This window comes from Limulus polyphemus, unplaced genomic scaffold (assembly GCF_000517525.1).
Source record: "Limulus polyphemus unplaced genomic scaffold, Limulus_polyphemus-2.1.2 Scaffold1238, whole genome shotgun sequence".
Lineage (NCBI taxonomy): Eukaryota > Metazoa > Arthropoda > Merostomata > Xiphosura > Limulidae > Limulus > Limulus polyphemus.
Genome location: NW_013666848.1, coordinates 108,320 through 133,296, shown reverse-complemented (window position 1 = coordinate 133,296; position 24,977 = coordinate 108,320). Strand labels below are relative to the sequence as shown.

The window sequence follows — 24,977 nt, the reverse complement described above, 5'->3', positions numbered from 1 at the left end:
TGTACAACGTTTTGACAAGGTTTTGTCATCATGAGGTACAAGAAACGTTGTACATTTGCTGTTATGTTAAACTTATATTACAGTTTTTCTTCATTACCCAATCGAGCCGTCTCCAGCCATTATAAATTTTCACAAAGTTATGGTTTGAAAATATGATTGTTCTAAAAGTTACCACACATATACAAGAACTACTAATATCACCACAATAGACCACAAACACTTCTGTTTTATCTAACTAAACGTAGAACAGTTCAAATATACACTGAATTTCTTAATTACTCAATTTTTAAATTATTATTTGCAAGACATTTTAGTTAAATTAAATTAATTTAATTTTTACTTAGGTCAAACATAATATGAAATAAGTCAGAATTAAGTAAAATATGTGCTTCGGTAATAAAATGTTGGTGATTTTCAAGTACAGTGAATATTCACACAGTGTACAGCATAAATACAATTCCTGTCTGATTAGAGAAAATTACAAAGTCTTTAACGATAAATTATCTTTCAAGGGTGTTTTGAATTAAGCTCATAACTAGGATACATTTACAATAATTATTAGAAAACAGTTTTTAAATAATTAATACAAAATAATACCCTTAAAAACTACTGGGATAAAACATGATAAAGCTGTAGTTAAGGCACTCGGAAAAAAGTTTATTATTTAGACATATATTTGTGATGGATCAGAAAACTGAAGCAAATTCATGTTTTAGATGAAGTCACCTACAACTATAATTATTTTGAAATGGTAAGCCTGAAGTGAATTTTAGTTTTTCTGTGACCTTAATGCATGTACAGTAGTGTACAAATTTATTAAGTTTTAGATGTAGTCACCTACAACTATAATTATTTTGAAATGGTAAGCCTGAAGTGAATTTTAGTTTTTCTGTGATCTTAGTGCATGTACAGTAGTGTACACATTTATTAGAACACCCTATTGCTCCTATAGTTCTGATTTGTTGTTACACATGAAATAAAACTTTTGTAGTTTAAAATGTCATAAAAAATTATCAAAATAGGCAAATTACTTATTTTCTCACTTTATCTACAACTTTAATATGCCACACATTTAATTAATTAAACATTAAAACAAAAGGCCCCATACAGACATAAATGATTAAGTGAAGTGGATTTTGTAAAAGTTATGCAAGTACAAAGTGATGCAACATCGTCACCACTGACAAAAATTTGAGACTTTTACATTCTGGGTTTTTAATGCGAGGACATATATAGGTATATAAATGAAGATTTTTTTCAAAACATTGTCTATTACAGCTAACAGAGCATGGTATTGTATTAAAATTCCATAACAGAGAGAAAAAGCATGTTGAGTCAGAGCCAAACATTTATATGATGTTGGCTGGAGTTTAAGAAAAATTGTAGAAAACCTTGGCTATTCACCAAACACTACTAAGTACAAACTTGACAGCAAAGAAACTCAAAGTCTATAACATTAGGAGACAAAAGAAAAACTCAATGGAACAGATGTTACATACCTAAAAACCAAACACCTGAAAACCGAGGAAAAAAATGTGAAAGCTCTTGCTGATAATAAGCCATACACTTATAAAGTATTAAAAATTGTAGTCCAAAGAACACTGCAGAATTGTGGCCTTTGGAGAAAGAGTAGCAACATTAAAACCCTTATTGTGCAAAAAGAATAGAGCAAACATATTAACTTATGTGAAAGAACATGTATCCTGCTCTTCAGAACAGTGGCATATAAGGTGTCTTGTAAAGATAAATCTAAATTTGAACTGTTTTGTTCCAACCATCGTTAATTATTATTACTGTTTGTTTGTTTTGAATTTTGCACAAAGCTACACGAGGGCTATCTGTGCTAGCCGTCCGTAATTTAGCAGTGTAAGACTAGAGGGAAAACAGCTAGTCATCACCACCCGCCGTCAACTCTTGGGCTACTCTTTTACCAACGAATAGTGGGATTGACCATCACATTATAATGCCCCCAAGGCTGAAAGGGCACGCATGTTTGGTGTTACAGGGATTCCAACCACGACCCTCAGATTGCGAGTCGAGCTCCCTAACCACCTGGCCATGCCAAGCAATTATTATTATTATGTGACGGCTTGGGGAAAAATATCTGCAAATGGTATTGGCTATCTTCACAGATCTGATGGACTCAAGAATCAGTATCAGTGGCAGCCTGCAGTTAATACTACAGAAGATGCTAGTGATATTTTACCCCCATTCCTAAAAACAGAGAACAGTAAATCAGGTAGTTACTTTAAGGAATCTCAATTTATTTTAATATAAATTCAAGACAATGTTTTTTTATAGATGCAAACATGTCTGTAATACTGTCAGGCAAGGGCTAATTACTGTTCAAACTGTATATCTCCAAAGTAATACAAATAAAGATAAATTGTCACATTTTTTAACAAGTCACTGCATATCATTTAATTAAAGTCATTATTATTTGCATCTTAACAACACTGAATAATCATGGAATCATTATATTTGTACCAGTTCTTGATCACCTTAAGTGTTTTGCAGTCTTTCAAGAATTTTATACCCAAAACAAAAGAAATATAGATATTAATATGAAAAATAAGAAATATTCTATTTATTTAAAATCTTTGAGGAGTATATTAATCCATTATGCTAAACCTTCTAGAGAGAAGCTGATTCAGTAGAATTTCATATTTTAAAAAGATAAAGATCCCAATCACATTTCCAAGAAATGTGAAATTTGTGGCAAAGAAAAACTCAGGAGATCTCTAATGAATAGAATGGCTGCCACAAAGTCCAAAAACTTAACCCATACAACAAACCTGGAATTTGCTATACTCCATGCTTGACAAAAGTACGAAATATACTAATGAAAGCCTCTAGCCACAACTTGACAAAAAACAGAATCAAATTCCACCAACAACTTTGAGAAATTACACAGACATAATGTCACAAAGATACCAAGATATTACTGATACCAAGAAACTTAAATAAATCATTTGTATACTAATTATGCAATAGTTTCCTGAAATATTAATTTGCAATAATTGCAAATTAATTTCTAAAGCATTTGATGAGATGTTCTAATAAAGTTGTACACTTGTACATGTCTGGAACTTGCTGATAATGACTGTATATCATGCAAACCAATAATGTTTTTAAACTACACATTAATATTATTGCAGTAGCTATAAAAGCTCACATACTTTGTCATGTGTTGCACTGCAGTTCTCTAGTACCTCATGTTTTAAGATGGTAAAGAAAATAAAGAAAACACAAAAGACATTCTACTAAGTAAACATGTGAAATGAAATATCAGCCAGTCTTCAGTTCCATCATTATTTTCAACTACTTAAAACTTTGATTCATTAATTCTCTATGAGGTAAAAAACAAATGAGATATTTACAAAAATACAACACACTTAAAAAAGACTAAAGCATATTTATAAAATTTGACACTGACCAATCAGGTCTTCTTACCCCATGAAGAACAATTAAAAACAACGACTGTATACTCTATGACAAACCTGTCCATTGAACAACCATTCAGCACAGATGCCCATAATTCTTCCCCAAGCAGCACCTGCAAGAAGTGTGGGGATGAAGAGACCACTAGAAACGCTAAGTCCATATGTCCAGCATGCCAGAAGGAAGTAGAAGAGAAAAAAGATCCCCAGAGAAGTGAGAGTCCAAGACCCTAAATTATGGTATTGATTTCATAAGCAAGCTTTCCAAAAGCAAATTATACTATGACAAACCTGTATAAAATTTATTTTTTTTATTTTGGAGAGGGGCAAACTTGAAAACAAGAAATACTGTTATTTTTAAGATCACTGAAATATAACTCAACTTTAACCTCATTCAATTGGATTTCCTGAAAAGGGTGTTTGTTATATTCAAACACAAATAAATTAGTAATTAAATGTTAACCTACATAAGAAAATTACTTTTAAGGAAAATTTCTGCATGAAGGGAAAAGACCACTTTTGGATTGTATGTAATTTTCATTTATACAATAATAACAAAAAAAAACACAACCACTAATTGTTACTTTGCAATTCTCACAAATTCAACTGATAAATATCTTTAAATCAAAATGTCAAATAAAACATCTTTTTCCATTTGAAAGACTGAATTCTGGCCCACTTTGTTCAGGGATCATTTTCTCATATACATGTGGTAGCTGAAAAGCTACCTATAATGGTAAAGCCAAATGCCATTTAACTGTACATACTCATGAACACCTAGAGATTTCCTATAGAACTAGTCACTTTTAATCATCTTCACACACAGTCAAACTAATTGACACAAAATTTCATCAATGGACTTTAAAAGTTTCAGGTATCAGGCATATAGATTTGGAGTTTCTGACTAAAAGAGTATAATTATTAAACTCTAGCTTAAATAATAAATTCTGGTCTATATCCAAGTTCACTTTCTGGTTTTTACAAGCACCACCTTTTTGAGTCTCAAAACTGCCCTTACAAATGTTTATTATAGCACATAAGCTTTAACTCAACATACATGTTATTATTTGTAATTATAGTTTTGTGTTTACCACAGTAACTTACAGAAGAAGGGATGTGTATATTCCAACTCATTGGTTAAATATGTTGTTATTAATCACTTCTCTGATTGTATTATTCATCATTAAATTTATTTTAATTTTGATATGTTTTCATTTCACATAACTTGGCTAGCAATATTGTGAATCATTATAACATCATTTGAACAGCATCTAAAACCTAGGTTTCAATACTTGGTAAAAAAATAATTTACTATGATTATTAGAGGTTAATTTTATTAAGCACTGCAGCATGTGTATTACTTTATCAATGGGAACTCGCGTATACTTTCTAGAGTTCTGGAATACACAAAACATTGATATTATAAGTCAAATACATAATCAACTCTATGGGATCTACAGCTATCAATGAGGTAGCTGTATCCCTCCAGAAGTTAATTAATATGCAGACAAAGCTTATTTATCAGGAGGTATTGCTACATCCTCTCTCAGCTGAGCTGAAAATTTCTCTGCAACATGGGAAGGGTATAATGCTAATGATTTTATTTGGCCCAGTTCTAGAATACCAGTAAAAGCAGCCTGGTTAGTGATCTTAACAGTTACCCGGTAATTTTCTGTTTTCAAGTTCAGCTATAATGGACTGCTACTTTCACATGAAATGCCTACAAACTAGCAGAAAAAAGGACCACTTATTTAGACTGAGCTAAGCACAGTGTTACCAGGAATTATGTTTCCTACTAACATCAACATGATGAAAACAGCTACCAGTTATTGAAGTGCACCAAGTTTTAATCTTTCTGGTCAAGTCTGAGCTAATGGTTTTATTAGTGTTGTGTCCCTGTAGTTTAAAGGTGGTGCAAGCAGAGTTGCTAAGACAGGACATCTCCTAGCAACACAGAAACTCTGAGGTGGTTTTTGATAATTGTGTTTCACTGATATACTCTTATACGAGTATACATGTCTAGCATTTAAAACAGTAAACAAGTCATTTAAAACCTTGTTGGATGCAGGGTTTGCTAATACTCACATTTCAGTGATAAACAGTGAAAATTTACATGTACCAACAGCTCAGAATATAAGCTAGAACCTGAATTTTTACAAAATGCATGATGAATTGAATTTGAATACTCCACTGATATTCATTAATTTTTAATTTAAATGAGAGATAAAACATACTTTTGCTCAAATGAGCCAGATCTGTTTGCATTTTATATACAAATATATCTTAAACATGTTAAGACATTTTCAGATGTTTTAAAACACTGATAAGCATTATCCTAATGTTCAACTTTTAGAACACACATATATAATAACTGATTTCAATCTCACATTTATTATTCTTAAGTTTCTGTGAAGTAAATAATAAAATCACAATGAACATACTAAGCTTACAAGGATGGCATCCTACGTTTTTCAATTTCTTCAGTGAAACTACTTAAAATTGGCACATAAATAAAAAAAATTATAATTAAAAAAAAAGAATTTGAGATTTACAGGCTAATAGACATGGCTGAAAAGCTCTTGTCAAATTCATATCTGAATAACAAAAGAAAGCAAAAGTTTAGGTATAGTTAATATATCTGACATGTCAACAGAGTCACAGGTATTTGAATCTCATCCAACTTCAATCAAAAATTTAAACTAGTAATTAGACCAATTTATTGTTACAAGTAATACCACAATAAACACTACATTCATTATTTGATCCATTAGTTTTTCTGAGAAGATGTCTAAAATTATAATTTTCTTACAATGAAAATGTATTTCTGATAGGTACTTATCTCCATTCACACAAATAGCTATTTTCATTAGCTGCTGCCATCTATATGCAAAAATTTTTTATGCATGTTACAAGCCTTCTATTTCCCCTTCATTGGAATTGACTGATTCTAATGTGTTTCTCATGCAAATCATCATGCATCAATCCTCCACCAATAGGAGTGTGAGATACTCTCATGACACATGTGACTCTCTCTATTTCTTTCTACCTAACTATTACTTTGAGTTTTGGTAGAAGATGGAAGTACCGGTTTTCAGTGGGGAGGAAGGGTGGGAAGTGTGAACAGAGGTAAGAACCTATCAGAAATACATTTTCAGTGTGGGAAAATTATAACTTCCGATACAGTACATTACCTCTTCTCACATAAATAGCTAGAATCCCACATTGAATAGGTGGAGGGACCGGGGCAAAGAAAAGAAAGAAGCACCATTCTAAAGAACTTGAAGGACACACCCTAAGAAGAGACAGGTTCTAAGATCTGAAGTGAGGAACTGCATCACTTCTGAACCAGGTATACTCTTCGCCCAATGTAGAAAGATGTCGCATATATGGCTGGAAAAAAAGGGGGGAGATCCAAATGGGAGGGAATAATGGCCAGAAAGTGATCCGAACCATGCAATATTGATGAAACCCAATCCCAGAAAGTATAAAAGTGGGTAAAATGAAAAAGGACATGCCCCTAGGTGCAGAATGGCTTGGGCGAGACAGATCATACATGGCAAGTCAACTATATCCAAAACCCATGCCGCTTGGAACTGACATCCAAGTGGGGGTAGGATGAGGATCATACTGTTGGAAAGTTGATTACAATCCAAAACCTGACTGAAAGGTACCAATATCCATGTGGAGGTAGGAAAGAGAATCATAACACCGGCAAGTCGACTACAATCCAAAACACATGCCAACAGAAACCAACATTCATGTGGGGATAGGAAAGAGGATCATATCAATGGCAAGACAACTAAAATAAAAAACAGCCATTTGGCAGGGGTAGGAAAGAGGATCATTCCGTCCACACCTCAAGTTCTTGAGACCAGATGGAATCTAGTACTAAAGAACAGGGTACATGTGAATATGATAAATTGATAGATCGATCTGGAAACTCAACATCTGGTACCAAAAAGATATTTACATCTCTCTCTAACACAAAATTGACCGGAACCACCCCAAACGCATTAACATCCTCGGAAGAAGAAACATCTAGGGATAGTGGAAAGGAAGGAATCATAATTTTCCACAATGACATCCACAGTGATCCACAACACTGAAGGAGTATAAAAGAGGAAGGAATATAGACATCTGTAATACATCTGTGAGGACTATGTTGATTGGTTGTACTCTAAATCTCAAATCTTGCCACTAGGAACCAACATCCACATGGGGGTACGATGAAGGATCTCAATCAAAGGGGTGAAGGACTCACAAATTCCACTTGAAGAAATGACAGTAAAACGAAATGGAGAGTCCAAAGAAACATCAACACCTGAGACAGTGCAATGGGTGACCATGAAACCCTATTTTAAAAACAAACGTACCGATTTATCCAATACAACGTATGGCAGGGATGGGCAGCAATTCTCTACTGCTTTACCAATGTAGTCCATGGATTGATACGGTCTGGGACAGGCAAAGTTATGAAGCAATTCTATTATGAGATAAACCTACAAGCAATCTTGTGGAACACCCCATCTCTGCAATGCGCATTGCTTGGCCATGGAATTATAAAATGTAAGTCGACATGGCTTGACAGGGTAGATTTGAAAAGTTAAAGAATACCTGTTCAGGCACCACTTGCCACAGAGCAGGATCCAGAAAAAGAGTTAAAAACATAGGATCCACACAAGATCTGTAAAAGTTGGAATAAGATACTGGGATCTGCAAGGCTTGATCTGAAGAGTCTTTTGTTGTGGCTTTTTCTATGAAAAAGGTGGGTGTAGTTGATTTTTTTTATCTCCCCAAAGTTAACAACTCTCACCAATTTAATAATGGCTGTCCAAATCTGATGATTTTAACCAGTCTGTAGGTAGATGTTATTCTGTTTGGCTGATAGGCATTTTTATTAGTACCAAATGAAATTTTTCTCTGGCCTCTTTTACAGCTTTTTTTCTCTGCAACTGGTATCCTGTTATGATCGCATTCACATCTGTTGGACTAGTAGCTCACTGAGTATTCTGCTACCTTACACTTGCAAGTAAGCTTTGAATGTGATGCTTCTGACACTTGTCATTCGATATATATGCAAACTTTTTACACAACCTGCTGATTGTCTTAAGAGTTTCCAATTGTAACTGGTTTTTCGAGAGTCTCTACAAATATTATATTACTATAATACCCTAAAGTCATGCAAAACTGAGTAAGATATGTCTTCATTACCAAAAAAGAAAATCACTGTATCTTCTCCAGTTTTTTTTTTTCCTTTACTGGGTCAGCAAAAAACAGTTGGATTCTTGATAAGACAGTGCATTTTCTGTGAAGTCTACAAGAGAGTTGAAATAATATCAGATTTGTGCCTCCTGGAGGTGGAATACTGTACGTGGTTTGGTTGACTCAGAGATTCATTGTTAATATTTATAAATACAAAAATCTTACATCACTCTTAAAATATATTCATTTCATGAGAAAAAAAAATTACTCTATTAAAAATATTCCTTAAATGAAATGCTGTAATGTACCTTTGATTTTGCACATACAGAAACACATATCTTACAATATATATATACATTATCCTGCTTGAATTATATCTTAACACACTAATTTTTTAGTGTCTTACCATTTTACTGCTGAGCTTATTTCAAAAAACAAAGAAAGCACATTAAGCTCAACATAATTAATAAAGATTTTCATATCATGTAAGTAGTTGAGTAATATTGTTGGCATTCTTTTCACATATTAAGTTGAAGTTATTCAATTATAAAGAAAATACATACTTTCCAACTCTCATGATTGTAGGCATGTACACCGATATTTTCTGGAAATCTGAAAATTTGCACAACTACAATTAACTTCTTCTTTCATTAAAAATTCCCAGTAAATGTCAGCCAATCGTTTGATCTCTATAGCAAAACCAATTGAGTAACACGAGATTTATACTGGAAATCAAGCTTCACTTTCTTCTTGGACAATGAAAACCGATTATACAAATAAGATGTATTTATCCTTCTAAACCAAGCATGATTGTTTACATGCTTGTAAATTGCTTGATATGCCATGAGTTGCGTAAATTCTCCCCCATGAGAAGTTTGAAAAGTTGGCAAGTATGAAAATAAACCAGGTTAAGTAGATTGAAAAGTATATTTACAAAACAAAACTGGTATACTATCTGAAATAAACTGTTCACAATGGTGATGATGATATGTATCAACCACATAAAATCCAGTATACACAATATGGGTTTAGCTATTCCATAACATAATTATTATACCTTGAACTGTCTGGACAAAGAACTGTGGATGGGCACTTTGGTAGACAGATAAACATAAATTATTATATTACTTAACTCTCTCAACACAAGCTCAGTCAATTTGGCTGACCACATGACCTCTTTGTACTCGATTAGTCTTTATAGATTTAATACTTCTAACTTTCAATATTGCGTGTATATCTTCACAAAATTTGGCAGTCTTTCAGTCCATATTATGTCTTTCACATACAAAAAATCATATTTTTAATAAAATTAAATAAAGATTTGTCCATTAATATATTGAGTATTTGTTTTGAATATTCTGTGTGCAAAGTAATTTTCATGTTAAAATCAAAAATACTTTTCCTCATCTCAAAAATCTCAAATTTCCTTTGTGTAATCCCTAAAGCCTCCTAAATGCAATTCAAACATGTTTTTCTGTTATTTTCTCTACCCTATCTCAAAACTGGATCAATTAATTCAACCAACCATGTAACCACCACTAAAAAAAAATCAAAATAAATCTAAATTACCCTTTTTCTTTTTTGTAACATGAAACTACATTCATTTATCCCAAGTAGCTCTAAGTTCGTAACAGTATACATCCATTTATAATTAAATGTTATTGTTTTATTGCCCTTAGAACCATGTCTAACTACTATCCTGACCAATATAAGTTGTAAATCACTCTGAGAACATGCAGCTCACATTACATTATCAAATTACATTACCCACAAGCTGCTCGTATGTGTGCCTCGTGAAGCATTTTAATTATATTATTATTATTATATATTTTACCTAATATAGTCTTAAATACCTTTAAAAGATCTGTATTTTTAGTTACTTTTATAATAATAAATATGACAAATAAAAAATAAAGTACTTACCCAATCTTCATTTTTCTTGCTGTCGGGTTTTGAAGAGAGTTAACCCTAATTTTTTATACTATAGATAGTAGTGCACTTAATTTTTATTTAATCAAATAATGCACCAAAGAATATAGACTAATAGCATGCTAAAAGTAGACAAATTCACCTACCTCTCAAAATTTTCCTGGCTTTCTAAATATGCGACAAGAGCCGTTGCAAATTTATCTAGCTAGTTGTTAACTTTCCCACGGGAAAGAGACTTATACCATGAGTGAAACTGACCATATTCTGTTCAGAATACATTATACAGTACGTCATTTGATAGAAGAAAACCTTGACTTTCTATTGGTTATAGATAATACATAATGAAACGTAAGAAAGAACTATCAACAAATTGTGAATGAGAGGATGTGAGAGGTGGGTGTGGCAAGAGGGGTCTGATTTTCTATTCGATAGCTCTGTAACCAAACAAAATTGAAGGCTATAAAAATTATGGTCTGGTTGAGCAATAATGATTTTATAGAGTATTTCATTTTGTACATTTTCAATGGGTGATGGATAAAATAGGGATGATGACATGCTAAGAAAAAATGTGTCACGTGAGTCACACTAGTGGAAATTCTGGATTTTTTTAAATATTGCCTTGTATAGTTAAGAACTTAAAACTTGTATACTATTAAGATATGGATTATTCGCTAAGATTTTATGCTATTATAATTGGTATAAAATAAACTAAAAGTAGTTTAATAAAATTTTGAATGTAAGACACTAAAACCTTGTGTCATGCACAGTAAGGGGTACCCGGGTCGATAGGGTTAAATAAGAGGAACATCTCTCTATTCAAAATTATATATATATATATATATATATATATATATATATATATCTTCATTCATTACAAATCATAAATTTGTGACTATTACTGTCTTATCATGGTTTGTAATACATCGGATAATTTTCAAACGCCCTGTACATATAGATGTGATAGCATAAAACCATATACAATGTTAGCTTTGTAAGACTCAATGCCCAAAGTATATATAATATATGTTTTAGTGTTATAGTGATTCTACATCATAAATTAATATGTATCTGAAGTTATTTGAGTAATATTTTCACTGACAATAATGATCAAAATAAATTTGTAACTTATACAAGTCTTTTGAACATTAATGGTACCATTATTATGATGCACATTTTTAAAAATGACAAGAAATATTCCAACACCTCATGTTTCTTTTAAACAAAAACAACAGTAAACATAACATACTTATGATAAAAAGCTTGACAACACTTAGAAAAATATTTTCTTATTACATGAAATAGATTTTATTTTTATTTCTCTTAAGAAGTAAGAGTAAAACCTGGTAATTAAACACACACACACACACACACACACACACTTAGATAATATAACATTACAATATTTTTATATGCCATTAATGGATCTTATATAACAAACTTCAACTAATATTAACCTACATTAACAAGATATTACATACGATAAACCTGTTATATAAATAAAATAACTGTGGCATTTATTAAGCTATATCACTCATTTCTGTTTAAAAGCCTAAGTTTTTCTGAAACTGAACTAAACTGAACTAGAACAGTAAATGACTAATGTTAGCTGATGGCTTGTGTTGCATAGTTGGTGGTAAAGCTTATAATTTATTGGTTATAGTTATGTTTAAAAACAGAATTTTAGAACATTTTTTTAAATATTTTTTATAAAATGAAATTAAAAAATTCTTCATGCTTGAATTGTTCAGTCCATGTTCCAGTTAAAAGTATAATTCTAATAAGTACACAAAAACAGTCAAAATTACACGGGTGAACAGTTACCTTAGGTTCAACTCGATGATAACAAAACAATATGCCAAAATAATACAAACAAAAGTTCCAATTTTGATATAATGAATAACATATAAAAATGATTATTTTTAACCGTGATTTTTTATAATGCTAATTAAACATTACAAATCTGATAGTGTACAAAAAATAATCACTTGAGTACCTGATGTAAATAAGATTTTAAGGTTTTCATGTTATAAAATTTTACTTCAGGAATCTTTACCAAAGAAAATATACACAGTTAAATTATATTAGTAGGTAAGAATATACATATATTTTGATCATTTTTGTTAAAAATACTAGAATATTTAATTAAGGCATAATTGTTTTTGATGGTCACTTTTTTAACAATAATTTTAAGAACAGAGTAATGAAGTATGTTTGTGAATGGTAGAAAAAATGGGTAGCCATGATAAAGTACACAAAATAAACAGTTTCCCATATTTAATGCTAAAACAACATCCAGAAAAAAAACGTTATCATATTTTGATAAAACGATCTTGAATTTCCACCACCAAATCCCAGATTCAGTGACAGCTTAAATAAAACCATTCAGAATAACAGTGTGAGTAAAGTCAATAGGCAAATCTAGTGTAAGAACCTTTTTTTTCTGGATTTTAGAAGTCAAATAAGAATGGGTTTACTATTCCAAATTTGATTGCAAGTTTAATGACATGCATTACAAAATTGTTCATAAATGGTCAAAACTGGTAATATTAAAGAAGTTATCAAAGTTGAAAATGTCATATGCCCACACTTGTTGATAGTCAGTGAAAGTTTCTTAACAGTTGAGCACAAAGGTATATTGACAAACTGAAAAAATATTCTTACCTGGTGGATCATGAAAGAGGCTCTTTACACTAGCTTCTGGAGTTTGGAACCAGATTGCACCCAAGGCACTATATTTCCCATCCTCACAGTGAAACTGTAAATTTATTTAACAAACATATGATATACTGAAAGTTGCATATTACTAAAATGATACTTACCAAATCTCATTTCATATTAACAGGTTGTGAGATGGAGATTCTGATTTTTTAGACATATTTAGCTATTATGGCAGATTTTGTTAGGTTGCTTAAAAGGTTGACATGCACATTTAAGGAAGCTAGTAGTGAAGTTGTACAATTTGTAAGTTTGAGGAGAAACTGAAGGCTGTTCTAAATAGGATAGAGGTTTTGGATAAACAAAAAGGTAAACTTTGGAAAATGGAAGCAGGATTTAAAGAGGAAATTAAGCTTTTGTGTACAAAAGATACAGTAGCTATTAATGGTTTTCAGATAGTTAAAATAGTACTAACAGGGATAGTAATGGCAGATTTAATTATAATGAGCAGGTTCTATTAAGCAACAGATTTCAGCCTTTAGATTATGCAAATAATGAACTTCATGACGGAAGGATAACAAGAGAGACAAATAGGGACAGAAATGAAAAACATGAGGGGTTTATTGTTATAACAGATTCTTTAGTATGATGCATGGATAGGACAGTCTGTGGAGTAAATAGGGACAAAATACTTAAATTATGATATCCACATGTAGGGGTGGAGGATATAAAAGACAGAGCAAGTGATATAGTAAAGGGTACTAGTAGTGATGGAGTTTCTGTAGTGCACATAGGGGTTAATGATGTCAAGTGGGGTAGATCAGAGGAGATTACTGTTAAGTACAAGGTATTAACCCCCTCTCCGCAAACATCTTTCTCTGCACATTACGATGTTTTAGTGAGTTACATTCAAAATTTAATTAACCTACTTTTTTTTCATAGCATACCAATAACTGTAGCTAATAATCCATATTTTAATAGTATATAAGTTTTATGTTCTTACTTTTATAAGGCAATATTTAAAAAAATCTAGAATTTCTCCTAATGTGAGAATTGTGACATTTGCTATCTAGGCATCCCCTCTTCCCTAGTTTATTTACCACCCCTCCAATAAGTAATAAATTTAATGTAGATTACTTACTATAATATCATCATTGCTCAGGCAAAGCATAATTTTCATAGTATTCAATCTTATTTGGTTACCGAGCCATGAAATAGACAACCAGAACCCTCTTGCTATGCACACCTGTCACATCCTCTATTTCAGAAATGGCCAATATTTCTCTATCATTCAATACTATAGGATTTATAGCCAACAGAAATACAAGGTTTTTATCTATCAAATGCTGTATCATCTTACATTAATGTTTGGAGACGGCTTGAATGGGTAATGAAGAAAACTTTAATATAAGTTTAACATAACAGCAAATGTACAACCTTGTCGAAACGTTGTACATTTGCTGTTATGTTAAAGTTTTTCTTCATTACCCATTCCAGCCGTCTCCAACCATTATTAGTCTCAAAGTGGGTCCCTCGTCATCGAATTATCTTACATTGTTTTCTGCACAAAAGAATTGTTGGTTTCTGTTCCAGTTCTACCTTTATTGCTATGGGAAACATATCGATAAGTTTAACTGAATTCCTCCCAGCTCTTGTCACATAGTTAGAAAGCAAGAAAATTGTGATGGTTATGAAACATTGTCCGCTTTTTGCCCATTATTATTCTGTGTTCTATGGTGCATTATTTAACTGAATGAAAAATTATCGAGCACAGTACTACAATTAATATAAAAGAGTAGGTTAAGTGTCATTTTGTTCTTGTTTTTCATTTGTATTCTATATTTTTTATTATAAAAATAGCTATAATGTAAAGATGTTTTATGCTAGTTAAGGATAAATTAGGAGAAATAATTAATAATAATAATATAACAAAATTCTTTTACAAGGTATGCTTGTGAGTAGCTAGTGTGTAATGTAATTTGATAAGATGATGCGATCTGCATGTTTGCCGAGCGGCATACAACTTATAACGGCAGAAATAATAAATAGGCAGGGTTCAAATGGCAATAAAACAATGAAATTTATGTATAAATAGATATATACTGTTATGAGAGAAGTAGGATAAACAAATGTAGTTTCAACTTGCAATTTAAAGTCATTCTAGAAAGAGAAAAAGGTAATTTAGATTATTTTTTTGGTGACAAGGTCAGACAAATTGATCAACCTTTCATAAAGTAAGAAAATAACAGATAAAATATAAAGTTTTTTTGAAAAAAAAACGCTTGAAATTTAATTGGATGGTTTTAGAGTTTACAGAAATATAATTTGAGATTTTTGAGACAAAGAAAAGTATATTTCACCTTAGTGCAAAAATCACTTATCACTTGGTTTGTTTGAAGTTAAGCATAAAGCTACACAATGGGCTATGCTCTGCCCATCACAGGTATCAAAACCTGGTTTCTGGCATTGTAAGTCCACAAATGTACCACTGTGCTACTGGACCAGTATAAAGAAATACTATATAGATATTCATGGACAAATCTTAATAAACATACTTAATTCAAAAATCTGATTTTTTGTGTAGAAAAGACTTGTAATGTTTAATAAAAGTCTGCCAAATTTCGTGAACATACACAAAGTATATTAAAAGTTAAAGTATGGAAGCTAAAGCAAATACAAAAGTTGTTACGAGGTCAGTCGATTCGACCAACTTCATTGCGAGAGAGTTATGGAATAACGGTTGGCTTGTGTGCATGGTATATTAGCTCAACTGTAAGGACAACTTTAAACTAGGATTAAATAGTGGAGAGAGTCAAAATAATGAAGAAAAAATTCTTACTTATTGGATGGGTAGTGAATAAATTAGAGAAGAGGGGATGCCTAGAGAATAAATGTCACATTTCTCACACTAGGGGAAATTCAGGATTTTTTTAAAATATTGCCTTATAAAATTAAAAACTTAAAACTTATATACTATTAAAATATGGATTATTACCTATGAATTTATGCCATAGTAATTAGTATAGCATAAACAAAATGTAGTTTAATTGATTTTTGATGCAGATAAGGTTAATATTATTGTTTTATTGCCTTTCGAACTGTGTCTGACTAATAATCCCACAATACACATCGTAACTCAAACAGCAAACATATAGCTCAAGTTATTGTATTGAATAACTTAATGCATGGGCAACCATTATTATCATTATTTTTCATTACCTTACCTAATCTAACCTAATAAGTGTCTAATTTTTTTATTTTAGTTACTTTTATAATAATGTATAAAGAATATACATTGAAAAGAAAAAATATGGTACCTATCTCTGCCCTCGTTTTTTGTTGCTCTCAGTTTACGATGAAATTAAAGCCCACTTGTTTTCTAAACTAACAGTAGTAGTAGTAGTACCCTACATAATTTTTATTTACTTAAATAATGCAACTAAGAACACAGAAAAATAACGTTCACAAAGCAAACAATGTCCTATAAGTATAATAAATTAACTGGCTTCCTAATTATGGCATAAGAGCCTTAAAAATTATTTAAACTTCTCGATCCAAACACCTCAAGAGCAACTGTCAAAGTAAAGACAAAGTAGACAATACTCTGTACTGAAAACAATGCAATATAATATGCTATTTGATAGATTAAAATCCTGTCTTTCTAATGGTTATAAATAATATATTATAAAATGTCAGAAAGAACGATTGACAATTTGTTAAAAAGAGGGTGTGATAGGTGGGCATGGTAAGTGGGTCCAACTTTCTAGTTTATGACTCCATAGAAAAAGAAGAATGAAGGCTATAAAAATTAGACTTTGCCTTAGTAATATCTGTGTTATAATAATTAAGTTACATTAAATTCAATATTTCAGAGTGTGGTGGTAAAATAAATTTGAGAAGTGAGAAGACAAATGTCACGATTCTCATACTAGGGGAGAGAGGTTTTTTAAAAGTGTTTCCTTATAAAATTAATAGCTTAAAACTTATAAAATATTAAATTTTGACTTATTAGCTATATTTTGATGACAAGTTTATTTGTATACATTAATAATAAAGTAGTCTGATTAAATTTTGAATGCAACTCCTTAAAAGGTCATGACATGCACACTCTGACATACCTGTAATGAGAAGGTTAACAGTGTTAATTTTTGTGTGCACAAGCCTTTAACCCTATCAACATGGGTAGGGGGCAGATGGCATGTCATCATGTTTGTAGACTTACATTCAAAACTTTACTTAACTATTATTTTATAAATGTATGTCAATAAGTTTGGCATCAAATTTCAGAATATATTCAAATTTTAGTATTATAGGTTAGTTAATTTTTTAATTTGAAAGTAAATATTGATTTTTGTGTGTCGTGGTATGTCACCTTTTGGGTTTGGTCAGATTACATTCTATGATGTCCACAATACAACATCCATAGTTTCTTACGAATTAGAAACTAAAATTTTTCTATATTTGCAAGCTAGAATATCAAATAAGAACCTCTTACCTTTTCTATTTGCTGAGATATCATGATATCTAGCGAATCCACCTCTGCCCACCACTTCATCATTAGAGAAGACTTATTTATCTACATCTACTTTTGTATACCAATAACTTTATAACTAATTGAAAGTTCAACATTTCTTCTACATAATTCTGTCACTCTTCCTAAGTTATTTATGAGAGAAAAGCCCTTATATTATTGGAAAGTTTGAAGTATCACAATCTAGGCTATTTACTGAACAAAGATTAGATTTCTTTAGGCCAAATCACAATTTAGTTAGGAAGCCTGGTAAATTAGTGGATTTTTGGGGTATTGATACAGTAGTTTATAATTTTTTGGTATTCCAAAATGCATGTATGAAGTCTACAAAAATAATTATTTTTTTCCATCTCCACATGTTGGAAAAGGCTTATGATGAGGGTTAGAAAGTGTAAACAAGGACTTCATAGCATTGTAAGTAATAGAAATCATTATTTTCCAAATATTTCTTTATTTACTATTCTATGTTTTCTTTTAAGAAAAGTAACTGACATTTAAGTATTTATTTGAAAATAATAAATATATATATATATACATATGTAATGTATGGTAGCCAAAATGTTACTGTATTTCACAAAATATTGGTACACTAATGCTAAGAGTAAGAGATTTGCACTTTGTTTTATTATAGACGAGTATAGTTGTTTATAGAACTTGGGTTATTTTTCTATTCGTTTACACTGAGGTAGAATAAAATTATACAAAACTAAGAACTTGGCATTTCAGGACAATTTATTTATGTACTTTGAGAAAGATGGAATGGCTTATAAAAGTCAATGAAACAAATTTATCACTGATAAACTAATCTTAACAGATGGAAAGGAATATCTTTACTTACAAGTGTACAATTCAAGGAAAATTTATATAAAACCAATATTAAAAATAAGAAAAAATTTAGAAGGTTTAGAAAATATTATTGTACATTCAAACAAAAGTAATCACTAAATAATTTGTTTCTAAATTGATAAGCAAAAATCACTACCTCAATCAAAACAGGCTGTGAATTAAGTTATTTAGAATAAACATTTGTGGTTTCCTATTACAATTGGCAGCCCTTCTAGAACAAAAGAAAGGGTAATTTAAATTTATTTACTAATTTTCATGATGGTTAAGAGGTCAGTCAAATGAACTGATACCATATAGATTTAGGGTAGTGAAAATACCAGATAAAATACAAAGTTTTATGGAAAAAAACATTTGAAATGTATTTAGGAGGTTTCAAAAATTAACTAAATGAAATTTGAGATTTTTATGATGAAGAGTAGTATTTTTAATCTTAACATAAAAAATCATTTTGCTCTTGGATTAGTAAAAAACACGGACAAACTGTTAGTAAAAGCACTTCATTAAAAACTGAATTTCTGTGTACAAACGACTTATAATGTTTACTAAACATCTGCCAAGTTTGGTGAAGATATACATACTGTAATAAAAGTTACTTTACAAAAACCATATACAAATGAAAATGGTCAAGTGGTCGTTCCCTGGGACTGAGTCTGTATTGAGAGAGTTAAATAATTACTTCTTTATATCTTGAAATGCATAATGACAATTATATGTCTGCTGACTGTGATAAGGTTGATATTCACCATTCAATAATTAGCAAGTTAGATATACATAATTGTATTTTTTATGTTTCTTTCAATTGTCATTCTTGTGTGGTCCAGGACCTGAAAACTTGTGATAGAACCTGTAGATGCTACATTTTATGATAGCAAGCACTATTAAACAGAAGTAAGCTAACATAACTCCTTCCCAGACAATTAGTAAATGCAATCCTTTTACTTACCCCATCTGTATGGTTATTCTATTGACCTGATGTCAACAAGCTATATTTCTTAAGTGATATAAGTTAACTGATGTGTTACTAAATGTTTTTTTAATGTACGAAGTATATGTCTGAAGTGCAACTTGAGTCCTGTTTTCAACTTTGAAGCTGTCTCTTATGTTATTCTGAATGCTATGCCTAATTTAACTTTGCAATACTTGATATATATTAATGAGTAAATTTGCTTTGTCATTCTTTATTATTATTCTGCTTCTAATATGAAATCTGTGAGAACACATTAACTCTTTGACTATGAGGCTAGGTACATTGCACCTTACACATAACTACCAAAGTAACCATGAGAGTAGTCATACTATAACTTTTGATAATGTATGTGTATCTTCTTAAAATTTTGCAGAATGTCAGTAAACATTACAAGGCTTTTATACATAAAATATCAGGTTTCTAATTAAAGATTTGCTCATGATTTTTCTTTCGAAACTTTGACTATACAATGGGCAAAGTAATTTTGATTCTGAGATTGAAAATTATTTTCTTTCAGAAAACTGTCAAATTTCATTTGCATAACATCTATAACCTTTTAAACAAATATCAAACATATATTTTAGGAAACTTTATAATATATCTGCTATTTTCTCTACATTAGCTCTATACAGGGTTGGTTGATTTGACCAACTTCATAACCACCATAAAAAATTAGGAAATCTAAATTACCCTTTTTCTTGCTAGAATGACTGCAAATTTAACAAAAACCACAAATGTTTATTCTAAATAGCTTAAATCTTGTAACAGTATACATCTATAGATATTTATTAATATTTTTGTTTTCTTGACCTTTGGACTGTGTCTAACTAATAATCCTGCCACACAAGTTCCAAACCACACATCACACGTGCAGCTCATGTTACCATATCAAATAGCATAAAACTAGCCTTTATAAAGTACAAATGTATTACTATTCTTAGTCTTAGTAATAGCATACCAGTATTTTGTAAAATACAGTAACATTTTGGTTATCATACATTACATATATGTATGTATTATTACTAATTATAAATAAATTCCTAAATTTCAGTTATTTTCCTTAAAACACACAACAGTAAATAAAAAATATACAGAAAACAATGATTCCTACTATTTATGATGTTACAAAGTTTTTTGTACTCGTGGTTGTACTTGCTAAGCCCCATAAAATTTTGCACAAAGATGATGTAAAAAAAAGTTCTGTAGGTTATATATATATATATACATATATATATATATATATATATATACATACATACATACATACATATATATATATATATATTTGGAAGTAAAATATTATAAATTACTATACCAATACTACAAAATTCCACTAAGCTGCATTTGGGTCTAAAAAAATCTCATTTCTGATTAACATATCACCTTGATCACTCTTCAAACTTTCCAACAGTTATAACAGCTTTACCTGAATAAATACATTATGTAGTTCAAAATGATTGCTTTTGATTGGTTGTAAACACGTACTTAAGAGAAGCAGGTGTACATAAACAAGTATTTTCAAAAAAGGAAGAGGTGGGTGGAACCACTGTGGTGGGTTTGCTAAATATAAAGATATCTCAGTAAAAAAGAAAAGGTAAGAGGTTCTTTTTATATTCTAGTTGTCAATATAGGTAATTTGAGTTTCTAATTTGTTAAAAACTGTAGACTTTACATTTTATGATGCCCACAATAGCAAAAGCAGAAGACAATGTATCATGTGACAAACACAAAATTTCTATTTAACCATGTTTCTTTAATATTTCCTTTTGAAGTAAGAAATTAAATAATTTATAATGCTAAAATTTGAATAACAAATTATAACTTGATTCCAAATTTATGGACATACATTCATAAATAATAGCTTAAAAAGTTTTGAATATAAGTCTACAAAACATAAAAAACATGCACTCTTACCCCTGCTTATATGGAAAGGGTTAATAAGCTAGTGAGTAAAATCATATGCAGTTCATGTATTTTAATTCTTATTACATTATATAGACTTATAAGGTGTTATACTTTGGTATCTTCAATGACGTACTCCAATATATTTTGAAAATATTTTAATTTTATTCATTTATAGATTTCATAAAAATGTAAAAGATCATGTAAACATATATATTGTTGTTGTACAATCAAACAGTTAATAATTTTCTTATATGCTTTACAAAAGAGATGAATGTATGTCATTACTTCAGCTTCAACACATTATTCTCATTTCAATTTTATTTTTTGTAGTTCTCTGCTACTTCATCAGTATCTTTTATTATAACAATAGAAGAAACCTAAAATAACCCAAGTGCTTTTAGAAAGGAGTCATTAAGACACATCACAGCCTTTGATCTTGCAAGTGCAAGTGTTTATGCATGATTTGAGGATAGTAGGTTTGATTCACGATGCTTCAGAATGTACAAATCCTTCTGTTTCAAACAGAAGATGCTGCTAACTTGCAATGTGCATATGTCATAACCTTTTTTTTCTTCACAAAGTTATATTAGGAATTAGACTACATTATTATCAGGGTTTGTCCTACTGACACGTGGGTTAACTTGGGAGATTGAAATGCTGAGGGAGTAAACCCTAAAAGAAAATCTGAAGTGAGCCCCTAAGATGGTTAACAGTGAAGAATATCCATCTGTTTTCTTGCAGCTCAGAGCAGACCAAACCCGTAGCCTTGGTTTGCATTTGGTTAAGAAGAACAGCCCTGACAAGCGGATGAGTGGATATGGTCCATTTGTTCCAGCAGCTCGTGCAACTTTGCAGTTCCAATCTTAGTGGATCCTTCTTTCCTTTGGATTCAACCAGATAGGTCAAGAGGGAGATCCTGATGCATGGGCAACCCAGAATTTTCATATCACTGCCCAAGTTACAGCACCCTGGAGAGGAAACTCCACCATTACATGACAACCTGTGTTGACACAAAATGGGAGACAGCAATTCTGTCTCAATTGGCATAGAGAAGGCTGTTGACTCTGACAGTGGGAGAGAGCTACTGCCCACCTTAAGCAGGGCAGCTCCTGGACAATTGGGTACTAGCTGCCACGGTCTATCTATTTCAATGGGTGCTTAGGGCTTAGGGTAAAACCTGAAAAGTAGATCACAATGATGCACCAAGCAAAACATGAAAGAAGTAATTTTTTGTGCTTGAAAAAGCTGTGTGAAAGAGTTAATGAAGAAAAATGAAAAGTAAAGATCTCAGCAAGCAAAGAAAAAAGTACCATCAGAAATAATTCATCACAACAGCCTTCATGCCCCAAAACAACCCTTGCTTGCTTGTTCAAATGGCAGCAGAGTGTGCTTGTCCCAAATAGGATTATTCAAGCATGTTCCTAATGAATTAAACATTTTTTGTGTCTAATCTATAGTCTTATGAGACTTACAGATGCTTACTACTACTACTACTATGTTAATAAACTTAGCATCAAAACATAGTAAATATTTAAATAAATCATCAATATTTGCCTCTCTGATTTGCATCATTTAAATTAGAAAAACATGCTATTAACAATAAAGAACAGAAAACTTCAACCTCTTATCTTTTGCTTTACTGAGATATCACCATATTTGTTCAACCCACACTGACATGCTCCATCCATATTCCATCTTCTAAATAATTTTCTACAATTCTTTCTGACACTGCTATAAGACATGTTTATGATGGATAAAAATATCAAATTTTATGCTACATACATCAGAAGATTGTCTATTTTATTTTAGCAGTAAAAGTTGATAGTTTGCTGTAAGAGCTTGATGCAGTTAGAATAAAATAGCTGTAACGGGATTTTTTAAATCTATTTATAGGTTAGTTAGAAAGCCAGATAAATACTAGTAGTTTTGGGACATTCTATTCTAATGTCTGATATATTTTGTATGTTCTGTAATGCATATTCTAAACCTACATGAATTATTTTTGGAAAACCAACATAGTTATAAAAATATAGGTTTACTAAACCATGCACCCGAGTGCAAGAGGCTACATGGCTAATGCAAATGCAAAAGTTGTTTTTATATATACAAATATATATTAATTGTTTATTTACTATTACATATATTTTTTTAAGTAAGTAAAATGTAAAAATTAGAAACTTGTTACATTTTATAATACAATTCAAATTATAAAATTAAGTAAAATTTCTTCTCAAGGAACACACACAAGCTGCAGTTGTGTGATATAAGTTGATAGCTTGATTGCTAAGGTCTTGTCCAGTGATTCACTGCTTTGTTATGCTAGTTAAACATGTTTCAAAAAGCAATTAAACAATAAAATTAAATGAAAATAAATGTGAAACTGCAGAGAGCCTAAGGTTTAGGATAATTAACTGTAATAGTCTGTCACAATCAGCAATCACTCTAGGAAAGGAAATGTACTTTTGATTTGATTTCATACTTTTCAACTTTTACAGATGATTTTACTACAGTTAGTGTTAGGGTATAGAAAATAAGAGATAAGGTATAAAGGTTTTATCAAAAAAAAATGTCACATTCATTTAGAAGGTTCTAGAGGCTATGTAAATGAAATATGAACACTGTTAGATGAAAAAAGTATTTTTATTCCTAACTCAGGTTAGCAAATTCTAAGTAAGACAGACTCAGTAAATACACAAATAAACCTTCAGTAAAAATATTTTATTAAAACTTCTGAATTATTGTGTATTATGTATGTATATCATTTACTAAAGCTTACCAAATTTTGTGAGGGTTCACATAGTAAATTCAAAATTACAATAAACATTAATTTTCCAGTAGGAGCTCGATCCAATTGACCAAACTTGCGCACTTTGATTTAATATGGATTTTCACAGTAAATAATTTTAAAGTAAGGTAGTGTACTTATTTTGTGAATTATATTTTGTTCAGCAATTTTCTTATTATTTCAAGTATTAAAATTTCAGAGTTTGTGTCTGAAAAACTTGAAATTAGAATGAAAACCTGAGTTAACACTTTCAGCATGGGGTCTGTTCCTGGAACTGACCTCATAACCACTTTGTGCTTGTTATAGTTCTCATGCTATAAGTTTTAAATTAGTAAGTGAATGTTAATAAAATTGGGCACATCATCAGTAAAAATTACAATGCTTCCATAAGCAAAATATCAAATTTTTGTATTAAGTCTTAAGGTTTGTAAAACAATGTTTTTCTGATGCCTTTTTTTTTCAATGTTGCCTATTTAACATGCAAAGTAATTTTCATTTTAAGATTAAAAATACTTTTATGCATCAGAAAATTTTCAAATTTCATATGCAAAATCTTTATATAATGTCCAGATAGTTATAAAATGTTTCTTAAGAAAAAACTTTATATTATATCTGTTATTTTTAGTAATGAATCTCTGTACTGATTGGGTAGATTTGACCAATCTCGTAACCACCATAAAAAATTACGAAATAAATAGAAATTATGCCTCTTTCATT

The 24,977-nt window shown here is 30.7% G+C and overlaps 1 protein-coding gene across 1 annotated transcript in view; it reads right to left on the bottom strand.

Moving 5' to 3' along the window:
* The window catches only part of LOC106462744 (H(+)/Cl(-) exchange transporter 7-like), a 172,582-nt gene that overhangs the window by 68,222 nt on the left and 79,383 nt on the right, over positions 1 to 24,977 (bottom strand). Inside the window, exons 12-13 of the mRNA XM_022390078.1 lie at positions 13,233 to 13,326; positions 3,501 to 3,670 (exon numbers count right to left, since the gene is read on the bottom strand). Coding sequence (XP_022245786.1) covers positions 3,501 to 3,670; positions 13,233 to 13,326 — 264 coding nt within the window. The remainder of the gene's footprint in view (positions 1 to 3,500; positions 3,671 to 13,232; positions 13,327 to 24,977) is intronic.